Genomic DNA, 17108 nt, shown 5'->3' with positions numbered 1-17108 from the left:
TTGGGGATGTCTCTAATTTTCATTAATTGTAATTATGTTATAATTATTATTTATATTTATAAATTACTATAATGAATATCTATAAGAGTAAATCTATATCTGAAGCTTTGATAATTTTTTAAGATGGATTCCTAGGAAGAGGGTATCTGAGTCAAAGACTGGAATATTTTAACATCTGTAATATTTAACATATTTATACTGACAGATTGTTTCCCGTTGTCTTCTTACCAAGAAGTTTAACCACCTCTAACCATGGTTAGAGTTGATGACTTTTAGTCTCACTTTAAGTGTGATGATCTCATTTTACGTCTTTTTAAATCCTTAAATATGGGGGCGCCTGGGTGGCTTAGTCGGTTAAGCGTCCGACTTTCGCTTAGGTCATGATCTCACGGCTCGTGGGTTTAAGCCCCGCGTCGGGCTCTATGCTGACTGCCAGCTCAGAGCCTGGAGCCTGTTTCGGAGTCTGTGTCTCCCTCTCTCTCTGACTCTCCCCTGCTCACGCTGTCTCTCTGTCTCTCCTAGAAATAAATAAAAATATTTAAAAAAAAAAAACTTAAAAAAATCCTTAAATATGTTTTTACTGTATGTCCATTTTTTTCTGCCTACTGGTTACATGACACACTTTCTTGGTTTTTTGTTTTTGTTTTTGTTTTCACGTGTCCCATAATTGTGTCCTGGACATTGTGTCACTATGTATTGAGAGTCCAGATTTGGTTATCTTTCTTTATAGAATAATATGTTTTTATTCAGGCTGATAATAATTTACTGGCAAATAAGCTTCTTCAGTTATGCCTTGGTTTCACACTTTGTGAAGGTGGATCTAGAATAAATCTAGAGTAACCTTCCAGATTATGGCCCTTCCAGGTTCTCAACCAAACGCCCAGTTCTGAGTGAACTCTGGTGTCCCCTAGACCTCCCTTTTGGAAATGGAGGTAAAGTGAATATAGAGTTCCCCTCGTGGTTTCTCCTCTCTCAAGATCACAGCCTTGTACTGCCTGCCATCTGATGCCTGACAATGGCTGTTCCATATACTTTGTCTACTTTTGTGGTAGGAGGCTGACTGGTAACTGTTACTATGTCATGGTCCTCCACATTACACATTTTTGTATATCTGTGTTGAGGGTATGGAGGGTATGGTAAAGAAAATAACTGTAAAGGACATTTATGAATATAAATTACCTTAATTTTATTGTTTTTGTTTTACACAGATACTACGAGGCCAAAGCGGGACTATGAGGTGGATGGCAGAGACTATCACTTCGTCATTTCCAGAGAACAAATGGAGAAAGATATCCAAGAGCACAAGTTTATAGAAGCTGGCCAGTACAACGACAATTTATATGGAACTAGTGTGCAGTCTGTGAGATTTGTAGCAGAAAGGGTATGTTCACCAATCATGTTACACCTCCCCTAAAGAAGGTTCCTGGGTGGCAAACTGCATTGTTTGGTCATTACTCTTTCCTGATTGCAGGTGTAAATTTTGATTAAATATTCCGTTTAAGACCTCTAAGCAGAGAATCGCTTTAGAGCAAGGTCATTAATCTTTGTTCTAATCTCAATAAAGTATGCTGACTGACTTGTGGGGAGGAAGGGGTTAACAAGCTGTTAATTAACAGCTTGAAGTTTATGGAAATTTACTTTGTCCTTGACTCACTTATCTTTGGTCCCTGTAAACAGCATTGAATTTGTTAAGGAAGCTTTGTTACTCTTGGTTGTTTGGGTCAGGATCCTCAATTGTTTTTGTTAGCAGGAGTTAGGTTTTATCTCACTGAAAAGTTGAGACCCCCTTGGGGGAGGGGTAGGTAGATGAAGAGGGCTAGGGCCTACCCTACTGCTGGCAAAAATTCAAACTTAGAGGGGGTGTGAATACTGCAATTCCTTTCTTACTGGTAATATCGAGGGCTTGGAAAAGAAGAGAATGTTCAGGAGAGAACCAGATAGGAAGGCACTTGAATGTGGCTTTAAGAACTGCCTATAGAGAGGAGCGTCTGGGTGTCTCAGTCGGTTAAGTGTCCAACTCTTGCTTTCGGCTCAGATCATTATCTCATGGTTCATGAGTTTCAGCCCGACTTTGGGTTCTGTACTGGGTGTGGAGCCTGCTTAGATTCTCTATCCCTCTCCCCCATCTCTCCTCCTTCTCTCCTACTTGTGCTAAAGCTCTATCAAAAAAAAAAAAAATCTACCTATAGAGAAATCCTAATCTCCTGTCAACACAGAGGACTTGTTTTATGAGAGAAAAGAAAAGAATTGAGAACTAATTACATTTGTTATACAATTTGTATTTGTTGGGTTGATTTTTATTTGATTTGATACAAGCTTTTGACGTACTGATAAAAAATTAAAGAAGAAATTTTAATGTCTATCTGAGAATACAGTAAGTAAGCTGCATCTCTTCCTCTCTCTCAAAAGCTGGGTTCTACGAGCTTTATCATATTGTTTCTAACCAGTTTCCTAATGGTTGCATCTGTTCTCCCCTTTGAACATGTAGATACAGCCCTTGTTAACTTGAAAAGTTCTGGCCATTGAATAATCAAGCAGCACTTAAGACATTTTGTCTAGCTGTGGTATTTCACAGATAGCAAACTTGCAATTACTTAAGAGATTTAGGGTTGAACCATCTTAGTATGTTTCTCCCACAAGAGCTCAAGTATTCACTGGAGTGTGTTCATTTTCACGTGGGTATTATAGAGAGTTTTTAATCCCCTGTTATTGATTTAGGACTGTTCGTATCTGCACAATATGTTTTTTCTCTTCTTTTGTAAAGTTCTTCTAGCCTCAGGGTAATGAGGCCATTTCTCCCCAGGAGTTAGAATATGATATTTGGCAAATATATCTACTTTTCCAGAAATACTTTATAAAGCAACTCCTTGCTCTGAGCACTCATTGCAGTGGAAGCTAAGTTAAATGAGGTGTGCTATACGTAATAGGGTTTTCATTTAACAAACAAGAAATTTACATGCACGGTACATACACTCTCTCTCAGCACTTAAGATATAATAAAGTAACTCTTCATGTGTCTATCCTCGACTATACTAGATTGAGCATATCTAGGGCAGGATACATATAAGCACTCAACAAATGTTTATGGAATTGTTCCAAATTCATGTAATTACCATTCTTTCAAATTCAGTGTTGGTCAGGGTGAAGCAACAAAGTATCTATTCCAACCAAGAATTCTGTCAGGGCTTCAAGACAGGGGTTTGAGCTCTTCCAGCACTAAGACTTCGAGCAAGTTACATATTATTTCTAAGCCATAGTATTAGCTTCTGTAAAATATGGCTGATTATACCTACCTCATAGATTTGGGAATTTCTTATTGATAGTTGTCTTCAGAGATAGTTTATGACAGCTCATGAGCGTGGACCCAGTCATATTACATAATGCCACATATCTTCTTTGTGAAACATCAGGTATTTATTTAACAAAATCAAGGTAACTGAGATAACACGTGTAAAATCTCTACCCCAGTGGCAGACGCTTAGTAAAGGAATAATAAATACGAGCTATCAAAAGCATTCAGTGATGACCATGTATATCAACTTTCATTTATGTTTTGCAATGACCCCTTTTCAACCGCTAGGAATTCAGTATCCCTTACCTTCCTTTAAGACACACTTACTTTTGTTTGTTTGTTTGTTTTGGTTCACTTATCATTCTTTCTGGATTAACTCCATATTTTTCTTCTCTTTCTACCAGGGCAAACACTGTATACTTGACGTGTCAGGAAATGCTATCAAGCGGTTACAAGTTGCCCAGCTCTATCCCATTGCCATCTTCATTAAGCCCAAATCTCTGGAACCTCTCATGTAAGTGGAGGGCACAGGAGGCTGTCACCCAGCTGCCTGTTTCACGTGACACAGCAAATTGCTAACAGCTCTTTATCACAAATGCTCATAAGTCAGAAGTGCCACTGTTGACTTTTTAAAGCATTTCCTTTCTAAAAAAACATTTAAATGTTTTTGAACCATTAGAGACATAATGTCAGTAATTCCCTAACATGTCTTTACTAATGTTTCTTGATTTTTATTTTCATTTCACAATGTGTGTGTGTGTGTGTGTGTGAGATTTTTTTTTTTTTTTTTGGCTTGTCTTGTTTTGTTATTTTAAAAAGGTACGTAGGTTTGGTTCGGTTTGATTTGGTTTGGTTTGGTTTTCAAATGCTAAGAAGCAATCATCTTTGCTTCCGTTTGTTCCATTAGTAAATCTTTTTAAACATGTAGGTTTTTCCAGAGGGAACACACAATATTTTAGATCCTTACTATTGACATTTCATTTTGTTCTAGCAGATAATTCTTTTATTTCTTAATTAAAATCTCATGTCTATAGACCACTATCCTTAAAAGGGAGTTTTCTTAGCAACATGGCAGGAACACTTCTATAGCTCATACCAATAGCTCCATACCAGTGCATGTTTATGAACCAGGCAAATGTGTATGACTCAGATATTTTTATTGTTCTTTTCATTTTTCAGAGGACTGACAAAATATCTTCCTTCAAATATCAGTAAACAAATTGGACAAATACTTACAACCTGACTATAAAGTAACATATTTTCCCTGGCAATTTGATAGGAATTGTTGGCATTGCTTTCTAGACAACTCTCAAACAAATGGGAGGCTGTGGTAGCCAAAAAGGTAGCAGAGCAAAGAGGCTATGAGCAGGGACTTGAAAATGGGTCAGGCTAGGTGTGATTTTTTCCTGTTGCCTCTGATCAGTTATGTGGCCTCAGGCAAGCTGCTTGACCTCTGTCAGATTTAGTTCCTCGCCTCTAAACTAGGCGCATTAATAATGTGTACCTCACAGCTAGTATAAAGGTTAAACATGATCATGAATGCAAAGCTCTCCATTTGGTCTTTAACATATGGTGAGCTTTTAATAAATAGTAGCTATTATAACTGTTAAAAATTCCAAGTTACTTTATAGTAAAAGGAATAAAACCATTTTATCATTACAAAAGACATAAACTACCTTTTCCAGGAGGCCACAGAGATAATGCCAGTCTGTCTGTTGTAAGAGCTTTGCTCAAATGTGCTTCCATTTGGGCCTCGAGATCTTAAGAGCATTTGACCAGGTTCAGAGGTGAACCAGAGACTGGAACACAGGGTGCATGGAAAGACCGAAGAAAAGGAAATTACATAATCCCAGAGGTGAAACAGTTACTTGCAAAAGGTATCAGCCAGCCATTCCACATCTTCTCTAGGAGCGAAGAAGCAAAGCAAGCTGTAGGAGCTAGAATTGCAACCTAAGAGAATTAAGTTAAATACACAGTCATTCCCTGGGGAATTCGCCAGAGACATATCTTAAAAGTAGAATACAGTCCCATAAATAAAAGATGGACAAAAGTTCTTCCCAGGATGCAGAAATAAAATCAGTAGACCATTGACAATTTCTTCTGCCCTGAGAATTTGAGTGTTAAATTATAATAAAGATCTCTGCCCATACCTGGCACATGGAAAAACACATGTTGATGATAGGATACCGGTTCTTGATATTATTATCCCTGATAACATGCATCACATTTCTCCTCAAATGGGATACCATGTTGGGTAGTGCACAAAGTAAATTAAGCAACCAGGAATTTCATGATGTGAAAGCAATTTATAATCTGTAAAGGGCTTAATAAATATTATTAGCAATGCCAACATTGTAAAGAAGAATAGAAAAATGGCCCTCACCTTTGGGGAATAACATCTTAAAGTCCTGTTTCAGAAATAGAAAACTAGGTTTCACATCATAAATACACAGCGGGATAAATAGCTTCCCAGAGAAGTGAAGCCTGAGGGAGAAACAGCCTTGGCACATTTGCTTTAGTGTGATATTGGGAGACATTCCCATCTGGTGCTCGGTGGGAGAAGGTCTACTTCCTTCCACAACTATGAGATGACTTATTTAGTTTTGCCTTGGGGCGCTGTCACAGCCACTTATCACCAAGGAACGTTAAACATACTGAAGGCTGGCTTCCGCAATGAAGACCGTGAATCTGACATAATTTGCTGCAGCCATATTCATGAGTCTCGAGTGCAGTAATGGTGACATTCAAACCAATCTGATCTTATTATTAAAGACTGGATGTTTACTTTCCAGTTCACTCTTTTCCAAGGGTTTTACTTTAGGAGCAAAGCTAGCAGGAATTGCCCATTCCCCGGGGAAGGAGTGAATGCTAGGTCAACTGGAACAAAAGCATGGCGGCTGTCACATTTAGACATTGACACATCATCACACACATTATTTCTCAAGTGCATCATTCACATCAAACCACAGAGCTTATTAGCACATACATAGCTGATTCTTCGGAGGAGCATAAAATCAAGGGTGTTTATAAAAGAGATGTTCTTTTTATAGCAGGTTACCGTACCACTTCTGTTCCTCACCCCCACCCCGTGGCAGTGTGAAGCTTTCCTGTGTCTCTTTACCTTGCTACCCCTAATCTGCTTTTTACCTTCTTGCTCCCACAGTGGCCAATGTTTACGCCTATCTTCAACTGTAATATAATTATGTTTATTTGTCTAGTTCTCCATTCATCCATTCACTTACTCATTCAACAATTAACTCTTGAGCCAGGCTCTATGACACATGCTGATGAACAAGCCCTAGTCTCCACCCTCAAAGAACCCACAGATTAGGCAAGGAGACAATGTATATAATAGATGATATATTAGAGGATAAAAATCAAAATTCAGTCATGGCTATAGTAAGTGCAAAGGGAATTCTGAGAACCCAGATGAGATGAGCTGGGCAAGTCAAAGGAGGTCCAGAGCCACATGCCTTCTTGACATCTGGAACAAAACCCTATCTTTCTGTGAACAGTATCCCTGGGTTTCGCCCAGCATCTTCTGTACCCAAGGGTAATATGCACTCACAGCTTCTGTGGCTGGTGCTCTTTGGGAGGAGAATTGTAGATACCGTCCCTTGGGACGAGATGCCTTTATTTCAACATCAAGAGTTCAGGAAATTCCTACTTTTTTGTACCACAGCTATCACCTCATGTCTAGAATCATGTTAATATCTGACTTCAGTTCTTTAATTTTTTTTCCAAATAAGCCTCTTGGGAAAGTCTTGGTACAATGGGAAGTCTGTTTGACTAAAATTGGTTTTAAAAGAACCCCAAAACTTTTTTGGACACCAGATCTCCTCTTTTACCTTCACAAGTCCCTTTATTACTTCAGGCCACAGCTACTTGCTCTAAAACCACCTGTCCCATGCCCTAATCTCTGGCTTCCTCAGTGACATGCAGAGGCAGCAATGCTTTCAATATTCTACGTGCCCCTGTGATGCATCCCAGTTTGCTCTTGGCTAGACTTTTTATCAGCCCAGTGCAGCCACACTGGCATTCATATGATGATCAGAGGAAAGAATTGTCAGTCTTTGATAGTAAAATGTCTTTGATTAAGAAAACACAGGAAGGCAATATAATTTTTATTTAGTAAAGTACAGCTTGTTTGGTAGGCAAAGAATTTTAACACCTAGAGGACATGGAAAGATAAAGCTGCTGCTGGTTAGGAATCAGGAGATTGGATTATTTTTCTGTTTCCTTTCCATTCAATTTGTCCTTGAGACTAGGTTGGATTTAAATATTACAGTGATTAAGGAGCACTTATATACACCATCATTGAGAGACTGACAGAAAAAAAAGGGACAGAGAGAGAATCCCAGGCATAGTACTTTATAGCCCATTCTACCAGACCAGCAACAAAACCAAGTCAACACTGGAGATTCTTACCAAGATCCTCTACCCTGACTCACTATATAGGTTACTTGCTTATAATCGATTTGAAAATGTTTTGGTACCATCAGGTTTGATTGTTACATTCTGTCTGTATTGGTTTATTCATGCCTTCCCCAGCAGATCCTTCTAAAGCCATCTGGATATAAAAACAGAGAAGTTCAGGGCTCTTGTTTCTATAGACATGCTTCACCCTTTACAGAAGCTGAGCAGGGAGGGTGGCAAAATGCCTCTTGGGCCTCAAAGATCCACATGCCCAAGGCACCTGTCACATTTTCTCAGGAAGCACTTTGTTTCTCCATTCCATACATTTCCTACGACATGCTGATGATGAGCCACAGCCCTCAGGGAGGATGAGGAGTAGAGAAATCAAAGGTTTCCGTGAGAGCAGGACCTGCCAACGGTCACGTCTAGGTCTCTCAGAGGTGATGAGGTACAAAATGCTGTGGTGTCCCTTCCCTTCTCGCAATCTCTTCTCCCCCTTCTGACAACCCCTGGAAGATGTTATTCGAGTCTATGTCCCATATTTAAGACAGATCAAGACAGTCGAGGACAGAGTCCAAAGAGTAACCAGGAAGGTTAGGATTTGGAAATCACATCCAATGAGAGAACAGATGAAGGAATAGGACAGTTTATTCTGAAGGAGTAGGGACAACCTCAAGGGACACATGAGCACTGGATTTTAGGACCCCGATGGCTGTCATGGAGGAAAGAGGTTTCGTCCCACTCTGTATGACTGCAGAGGACAGAACAGGGACCAGTGATAGGAATTCAAAACAGATAGACTCTGCATCAATCTCGGTTCCAGTGTGGAGCCAAGGGTGAGCTCTCTGGGAGGGGGTCCTCATTGCTGAAATTATTCCAGCAAAGAAGAATCCCAAATGAGGACTAGGAAGCTGCTAAGATGACGCTGTGCCTCCTGCAGCTTTCATTTTTGCCACATATTTTAAGTTTTCAGGATTTGGTACATTCCCCGTGTGTTCTAATACCAAACCCTCATTTTCTCAGGGAGATGAATAAACGTCTAACAGAGGAACAAGCCAAGAAAACCTACGATCGTGCAATTAAGCTAGAACAAGAATTTGGAGAATATTTTACAGGTAAGTTCATTTACCCTTGCACTGTGAGAGAAAGGATCAACTCTCTGACATCTGGCATTTAGAGAGGAGTCTGGGGCTGGTGTACCTGGGCCCTAAAACCTTTCCTCGGAGAAGCCCTAATTTCCCTCTGCTTTACCTGTCTGACCCAGAACTCTGAGTTCTCTCCTCTTTGGATTCAGCTACTGTCAGTTTCCAGGTTCCCATTGGCCCTACCCAAAAGCATGAGTCACATATGACACTGAGCTACCTCCTGCTATTAAGAAGATTCGAGGCATTCGGTACCTCATTAAACTATCTCCCTAATCTCAACAAAAATCTTTAAAAAAGAAACGTTTAGGGCTGAGATAGGCAGCATCCAAAGTGGTGACTCATGAGAAGCAGTCTCAGGGCTCCATTATCTGCTTCAGTGACTTGCAGGGCTGTGTCCCCATCAGCAGCACCTGAGCAAGATGCCGACACACTTCCTGGTGTTTCCATTAATTCCAAGTCAGGTCCCAATGCAAAACTTTTTTCTTTTACTTTTTTTATTAAACGTTTATTTACTCTGAGAGAGAGAACATGCGTATGAGCAGGGGAGGGGCAGAGAGAGAGGGAGAAAGAGAGAAACAGTCCCAAGCAGACTCCCTGCTCAGTGCAGAGCCCAACCCGGGGCTCAGTCTCACAACCATTAAGATCACGACCTGAGCTGAAATTAAAAGTTGGATGCTTAACTGACTGAGCCACCCAAGTGCCCCCTTTTTCCTTTTTCTTTTTAAACATTTCCTTGGAAACATGAAGTTTGGGGAATAGAGGAAGATTTTCTTGCCCAGGTATCCTGGGTTCTCCTTCCTCACTTTCATGAAACACTGACCAAATCCAAAGAGTAATCGAAGTGTGTGGAGTTTGCCTTAACAATAACAAATGGCTTAAGAACAGGAAATTCCCCGAGTGCCAAGTGGCTCAGCATCTCACCATCTGGAAATTGAGCTCTGAGTTGGGCTCCGCCCTGAGCATGGAGCCTGCTTAAAATTCTCTCTGCCTCTGTCTTTTTCTCTGTCATCCCATTTGCCCCTCTCCCACTCGCTTTCTCTCTCTTTCTCTCTCTCTCTTAAAAAAAAAAAAAAAAAAAAAAACTAAAGCAGGAAATTTCCTCCAGAATTACCTTAGGAGAAGTTACCTGCTTTATTTTTCATCTTAATCAGAATAGGAAAATGCCAGTGGTTTAGCAGTTTGCAAATATGTTGAATCAGGTAATCTTAAGGAAAATTTCTATCAGTAACAATGGTATGAATTATGTGTCATCTAAAAGAACATCTAGGTNGCACTGGGTGTTATGTGGAAACTAATTTGACAATAAACTATTTGTAAAAAAAAAAAAAAAGAACATCTAGGTATAAACAGCAGATCAAAATTATGCACATTTTGGGCAGTGGTTCATATCAGAAATAAAATGCAATAGTCAATATATTCTCAGGGTTGTTTTTGAAGACCTAAACTATGTTTCAGTAGCAATTCGTTTTAATCCCTAATGTCCAATAGATAGTGCTGACATGTTTTGGAGATCCATCTGTAAGAAAACTTTACTTTAAAGGAGATTATGAAAGGTACTTAAATCTCCTTTAGGTGACTTGTTGTTTTAGGTAATAGTAGTGTGTTTATGTTTCTTCTACTACAAAATAGTGTATTTATGTTTTTTTTAAGCTGTTGTCGTGAGGCATTCTCAATTGAGCAACCCTGTGATGGTAAAATATCAGTTTACCAGATTACTTGGAGAATGAATGGGGTTTCCTATTAAAGGGTTTGGGGTTCGAGGGGTTAGCTAAAGTTGCCTCCAAAACCTTATTATTTCCTCTGTGTCTAAAATGTCTAAATTTCTGCACCTGCCAGAGTAATTACAGTATACAGAATATGAGGCTAGCTTTCTCTGATAAGCAGGGAGATCTCAATCTGAAAGCTGATCAATGCCTCGCCCAGTGCCTGGCCCAGAGTAGGTGCCCATAAAATTTGACTATATTAGTGATTTATTGTCCCAAATTATAGACAGACATGTAGAAAAGTAGAAAGACTGTGGTACATTTGTTACCTGATCTAAGACATGCACCGAAAGCATTTGTTTTCCTTTAATCACTGATGTGGTCTTGCTTAGGTGAATATTCCCTTTTTTTTTTTTTCTTACTAAGGAAAAGTAACATGAAGCTTCCAGATGAGTTTGTCTGTCAGTGGTTCAAGCTTCTGCAGTGTGATTGATGGCTGTTCTTCACCAACTGGGGAATAATATTCCTAACTCTGTTGTGTTTGCTTTTGTTCTAGCTATTGTCCAAGGAGACACCTTAGAAGATATATATAATCAATGCAAGCTTGTTATTGAAGAGCAATCTGGGCCTTTCATCTGGATTCCCTCAAAGGAAAAGTTATAAATTAGCTACTGCACCTCCAACAATGACAGAAGAGCATTTAGAAGAACAAAATATATATAATATACTACTTGGAGGCTTTTATGTTTTTGTTGCATTTATGTTTTTGCAGTCAATGTGAATTCTTATGAATGTACAACACAAACTGTGTGAAGCCATGAAGGAAACGGAGGGCCCAAAGGGTGGGACAGAAAAGACATTGCAGTATGCAGGAAGGCTTTGGTTTGCTCAAAGTGCCAGGTGTAGGGATGAACCTCTGACGGGCTTTCTGGCCAGGAGATGGGCAGCCTCCTCACCCCAGCAGATGTCCAGAGCTGATTTAGCTGCTGAGCTCTCTGTGTTTTTTGCTTTAAAGAAAAGTTGCCAGCACTTGAACTTCACCAACCTTCCCATTACCCACATCTGTAATTGGTACACTTTGAATTTTATAACTATGCACACCCTTTGATTTCTTAACAAGCGAAAGAAAGAAAGAAAGAAGGATAAAGGAAAGGAGTCCCTTTGGAGACGGCATAATAGCAGGGAAAGATAAGTGTGTAGTTTCTTGAAGTTTCTTGACTGGCATCTACAAACACGAGCATTTCATAAAATTCACAAGTGTATGGAGGACTGACCTCACTGAGAGGAGGGGATTCCACCTGAGGTTAGCTTTATGATTGTTTATTGTCTATTTTGCCATTTATAAGCTGAAAGAAGGCACTACAGATGAGAATAATTTATACAATAAAAATATATCAAATGTATAGAAACGAATTTCTATAGGTTAAAAAAGTTTTGTGAAATATTTTGTAAAGACTAATTGAAAGACTAAATGTATGCACTATCAGCAGATGATCAAATTCAAGAATTGAAAGTTGCACTCTCCCTTTTGTTGCCAACGATCCATTAAGAACATCTGAGTTCCTTCCAAAGTCTGACAAAGACTTCCTCCTCACTGACCTCCCATGATCTCCCTTCCATATTAGTGACACACTCTCATGGAGCACATCCCTTAATGAGTTGCCCTCATGGGTATTTTTGGAAGATATTTGATTAATGTATTTTTAAGCTGATGGCTTTCAGACACAAACTCATGCAAACGATCTAAAGGGAAGTTTTTGCTTTCATCTTGTTAAACAACCTGGGCCTGCCATGCAAATAGATAGCTGAATAACTTGGTTCCTAGTTACTTACATGCAATTCTTAAAGGATCATTTAGTACTTTAGCCAACCATGAGTAATTAGGACTTTTTTTTTGGTCTGTTTCACAAGTAACTGAGGGTTTTTGTAATAGCCAGAGATGGTACAGAGCCTTGGAGAGATCTGTCCCAAGAAGCACTATTTCTTTGAGGAAGAGGGATGTACCTGATTGGGGGTGAGGGGTGCAGACTTTTGTTTCTGTGTACAGGGCAAAGAGACAGAACCACAAGAAAAGACAATTAACAACTTTGAGCTCAACCAGTTGAACTGCCTTTCTTGGGGTCTGCACCTGGACCGAGTTTATTTTTTAGCAATTATAATAACGGTGATTTAAAAAAACCTCCCGAAGCCTATATCCCGCTTTAGAGCTGATGACGACATCAGCATTGCTTGTGCCCAAGGTGTTTAGAGAGAGACTTTTCAGTGATTTTAATAACCACTCAACTCTGGGTTCTATGCATGCCCAGACTAAGCCCCATCGCCTTATTCCTGGGGTACATCAGACCTGGCAGGGACTCTGCCACACTGTGCAGCAAACCAGCATGCAGGCTGGGATGGGAGAGCGAGAGATAGAGCCATCAGCAGTGATGGGGCTTCTTCACAGTAAGAACATCAGAGCTCAGAATGAGGGTCTCTTTCCAAAAACCAGTGTTATTCATCTTACACTAACTACCACTGTCTGCCTCCCTTCAGTCACCAAACCAAACACAGAAATGCAAAATTATGCATCTACCTAGAGTTCTCGAGGCTGCCTTTGCCAACGGAAGGGCTAGCAATGCACTTTCCCTCTGATGAAAGTTAAATTTTTTGGAGACTTCCTTAGAGCATTCAAAATGTTTAAGATATGTCCGTGGCTGCGATTTGCCAAGTTTCAGGTCAAGGCCTACTTTCATCAATATTGCTGCCAGAAGTTTTCTGCCACCAGAATGCCATTCCTGATCCCAGCTCTATTTTTAGGCCACCATAATAACTTCTTTGGTTTCTCAACTGAGCATGCAACCATTTATTTAAAGGACTGTCATTAATGAGTAGATGTTTCCGCGGGTCGTGTGATGTGCTTTCCATTTAATATTAAGTATTGCTGTGGCTGAGTACAATCAAACTGATCCACCAACCCATGGTTTTGTAGTAATATAATTATTTATTTTCCTAGTGTAGATGCTTCCAGATTAGAATTGGCATTTGCACTGATTTTTTATGTAGATTTATATAAATATATATATACATATATATTTGCTTGAAGAATCACCAAGCCAATTGGTGAGAGGGTCTTTTCCTATAGAATTTACACCTCCATTTGTTTTGTTGTCTTGCGCTTCCCAATGTTGAGGTCTCTACGGCTCCAATGACTGGTGTATTTTGCAGCAAATCTGATGACTTGTATGGACACAGCAGGAAAGTTACCCAGATTACATCTGGTGCAAATGCACTTGGAGCCTGGGGCCAGACTGGTGCTAACACTGCAAACTTTGTCCGGAGCTCTCTCCAATCTGAAGGCTTGCTGGGGGCGCAATGTCACCTTCACATGCTGGGCCCTTTCCGAAAAGTGCCAGATCGTGTCACTGGTGCTATTTTTCATGCTCTGGTACAATGTGTAGCACCACGGGGGTCTCAGCTTTACCAAAATCAAAATCGCATTTGTCAGCTAATTGCAGGGGCATTTGTTTTTGCTCTCCTCCCACAGGATCTGTTGGCCATTTCTTTGCCGGCCTTCCTCCCACCACCCCACCCGCAGCCCCGAGTTCTCGGCTTGGCTCCTTCTGCCCAGTGAGCCCATCTTTTTGAAGCCGCACTCAGGTGCCTGTGAGCTGTCCTCGATCCTACTGCCAGCCCTTCCGGACCCCGAGCCAGGGAGAAACTCTCCACTCCTCGGGCTCTTGCCTCTGGTTTTTCCTCATTATTCACCTCTGCCCACCCCCTTCCATGTCGATCTCATTCCACCCCTTCTTGTGTACACCTCTCCTTTTCTCCTATTGGCCTGTCTTCCCTGAGTGTTGCCTTTCTTCTGTGTTCTCTCGTTTACTCCCTCCCCTTCACTCCCCTGTCTCTTCATCTCCTTCAGTTTCCCTTTCCCCTTCCTATTCCCCTTTCCCTTCCTGTCCTTCCTCTTCTCCTCACACCTTTTATCCTCTCCTCTCCCGTACCCCACTCTGTAATCTTTCTGTCCTATAAGGGCTCATGGCTGATTCGGACAGCAAGTCCATACACTGGACTGATGACACAACTCCTTTGGGTCACCATTTCACCCGCGCAGCCCAGAAAGCAAAGCTGAGCACGAGGTCCTGGGCTGGAGCCCGCTCCAGCACGCCTCACTGAGCCAGCCTGCACCGCTGCCCTGGCAGCGACGATGCATGAGCTCTGGGCATTGCCGGCACCTGGGTGCCTCTCTGCCTGAAGGCTGGTCCAAAGTGAGCCCACTCCCAGCATCATCCCGTGGCTCTGAGGACACTTCCTCTCTGTAAAGGCAGACTCTGGCCCCAAAATCATTTCTGACAGCAAAGCTCTTTCTTCTCATTGAAGCCATGCCATCGCCTTGATTTGGAGAGAGACATTTTTCTCCCCACTCATAAGCTTTTTTTCCCTCCATTTTCATGTGAAGCCCCCTCTGCTTTTCAGCTGGTGATTGCTCTGGTGAGATTGAATGGACTCGCTGGTGAAATAACATCTCTTTCTTTTCCTGTCTTGGTCCTGCCTAAATTCCTACAAAAGTATTTAAGTCAAGGACTCAGGCTAGCTCCTAAGTTCATCATACATAGTAATTTGTCACTCCTAGGGGGGAAAGGGGGACAGTTCTCTTAAAGCATGTGGAGTGACATGCTGACAACTGATTTGCCAGAGATCTCCCTACAAAATTCTGTGGATATGCATTTTACTTATGTGTATGTATGGTCTATGTGGTATGTATATCATTTATACACATACCACATCGGGTATGAATGAATGTGGATGGAAACCCACACACACACTCCAGTCTGTAAATATCCTTCCTCACTGAAAACTGTGCTTTGGAAATCATTTCTTGTACAGCTGTGCAGTTTCTTGTAGCAGCTGAGGACAAGCTGAGACAGGTGGATGATTTAGACAAAGAGCACCTAGAAGACAGAATACAGAATCTCCCTAGCAACTCATGAGGACAGACAACCAAATGGCAAGGTTGACTCCCAATGGGATGGCAAACTTTTCTTCTCTCCTTTTTGAATTTGTGTTTCCTAAATGTGTCTTAACTTCTGAGTGCACCAGGCTGTACCCGTTAGATCCTTTCAAAATGACAGTTTTGTGCTTCTCTCTGACAGGATGTTTCTCCATCGAGCTGTAGTGCAGGATGGGAGGGAGGGGGGGAATACTCCTTGCCTGGGCTGGAGTTTACAGAGACACTGCACAGCTTACACTCCTGTTAAGTGTAAATATTCGACACTTCCATTCCATTTGTGTAAAAAATAAAGCACACACAATTATAAAATCGAGATGTATATTTCATACTCAGTGTGTCTGTGCATATTTATTGCGTATTTCTAGTTGCCAGCAGCGCCCCATTGTAAAAATGCTTGATAGAGTGTTTATAAACGTGTCATGGTTTTATTATAAGATATAAATATTAAAGCATTTTATACTTTATAGCAAATTATTTTCTCCCAAAGCATAATTTGTCTCGTTTCATAAAGAATAGAATCAATCATTTCTGTTGTCATCAAATTTATCTGATTTCAGAGCTAAAGTCTAGTGAGAGGAGGTTTGCTCTGAGAAACACTGGAACCACTGAGAGGAACTGAAAGTGGTACATTTGCACATCTTTAAATACATGGTTACTATCTTGCCTGCTTTTCATCAGGGTTTTACCAAGAGTGAACAATGTATTAAAAAGAGAGTGTTTTATGGGAGGTGCCTGGGTGGCTCAGTTAGGTAAGCTTCCAACTTTGGTCATAATCTCGGGGCCCGTGACTTTGAACTCTGTGTCGGGCTCTGTGGTGACAGCTCAGAGCTTGGAGCCTACTTCAGATTCTGTCTCCCTCTCTCTCTCTCTGCTCCTTCCCCACTTGCACTTTCTCTCTCTCTCAAAAATAAAAAAAATTTTAAAAATTCTTAAAAAAAAAAAAAAAGACAGGTTTCTTTAAAGACCCTCACATTTGTGTGGAAAGAATTTCTTCCCCAGTTTCCAAACTATGAGATTCCGGAAGATGCTAATAATAGAGAAAAATATTTTTTTTCTTATCTAATACTTCTGATGCAAAGAAAGGCACAGATTGGAAAGGAGATGTCACTATTCATGTACCCTGGGCCACAAAATATACCAACTCCAAAAATCTGAACGTGCCCCAAATGTCAGGTTTAGGAACCTGAATATGCCAGATAATATTCTAAATTCTTCCGGCTAGATTAAACATATGCTTTGTCATATTGACATTTAGACAGCAGAGGTCTGACAGCTGAAGGGCTGAAACAAAATCCTCCTGTGCGAAGAGTGAAATTTCCCGAAGCAACCGCTGTGGAGTATGTTTTGCTTCACAATGAACTGTCACATAACTGGGTCAGTCATTTGGGAAACCAGACTTGTTGGTCATTACCATCCTGGCCATCGCTGCGAGCGCACACAGGTCTCCAGCAGGGCCCCTGTTGCTGTCCCTGGGGCTTGGCAGCAGTGAGCAGACAGCGTAAGAAGGCATTGACTGAGGCTGCAAGCCCAGTGCAGGCCTCACGTTTCAAAATTATTCAATT

At 40.9% G+C, this 17108-nt stretch overlaps 1 protein-coding gene across 10 annotated transcripts in view; it reads left to right on the top strand.

Annotated features, from left to right (window-relative positions):
- DLG2 (discs large MAGUK scaffold protein 2) overlaps positions 1–15874 on the top strand; it is a 1377464-nt gene extending 1361590 nt beyond the window's left edge. For all 10 annotated transcript variants that reach the window (XM_077776205.1, XM_077776203.1, XM_077776202.1 and 7 more), the window contains 4 exons: positions 1209–1381; positions 3697–3806; positions 8732–8823; positions 11113–15874. In XM_077776205.1, coding sequence (XP_077632331.1) covers positions 1209–1381; positions 3697–3806; positions 8732–8823; positions 11113–11219 — 482 coding nt within the window. In that variant the 3' untranslated portion in view covers positions 11220–15874. The remainder of the gene's footprint in view (positions 1–1208; positions 1382–3696; positions 3807–8731; positions 8824–11112) is intronic.
- Positions 15875–17108: the final 1234 nt, after the last annotated feature.

Source organism: Crocuta crocuta, unplaced genomic scaffold, assembly GCF_008692635.1.
Source record: "Crocuta crocuta isolate KB4526 unplaced genomic scaffold, BGI_CrCroc_1.0 scaffold332, whole genome shotgun sequence".
In the NCBI taxonomy this organism is placed as follows: Eukaryota; Metazoa; Chordata; class Mammalia; order Carnivora; family Hyaenidae; genus Crocuta; species Crocuta crocuta.
The sequence above is the reverse complement of the archived record's forward strand: the minus strand, read 5'-3'. Positions and strand labels throughout refer to the sequence as shown.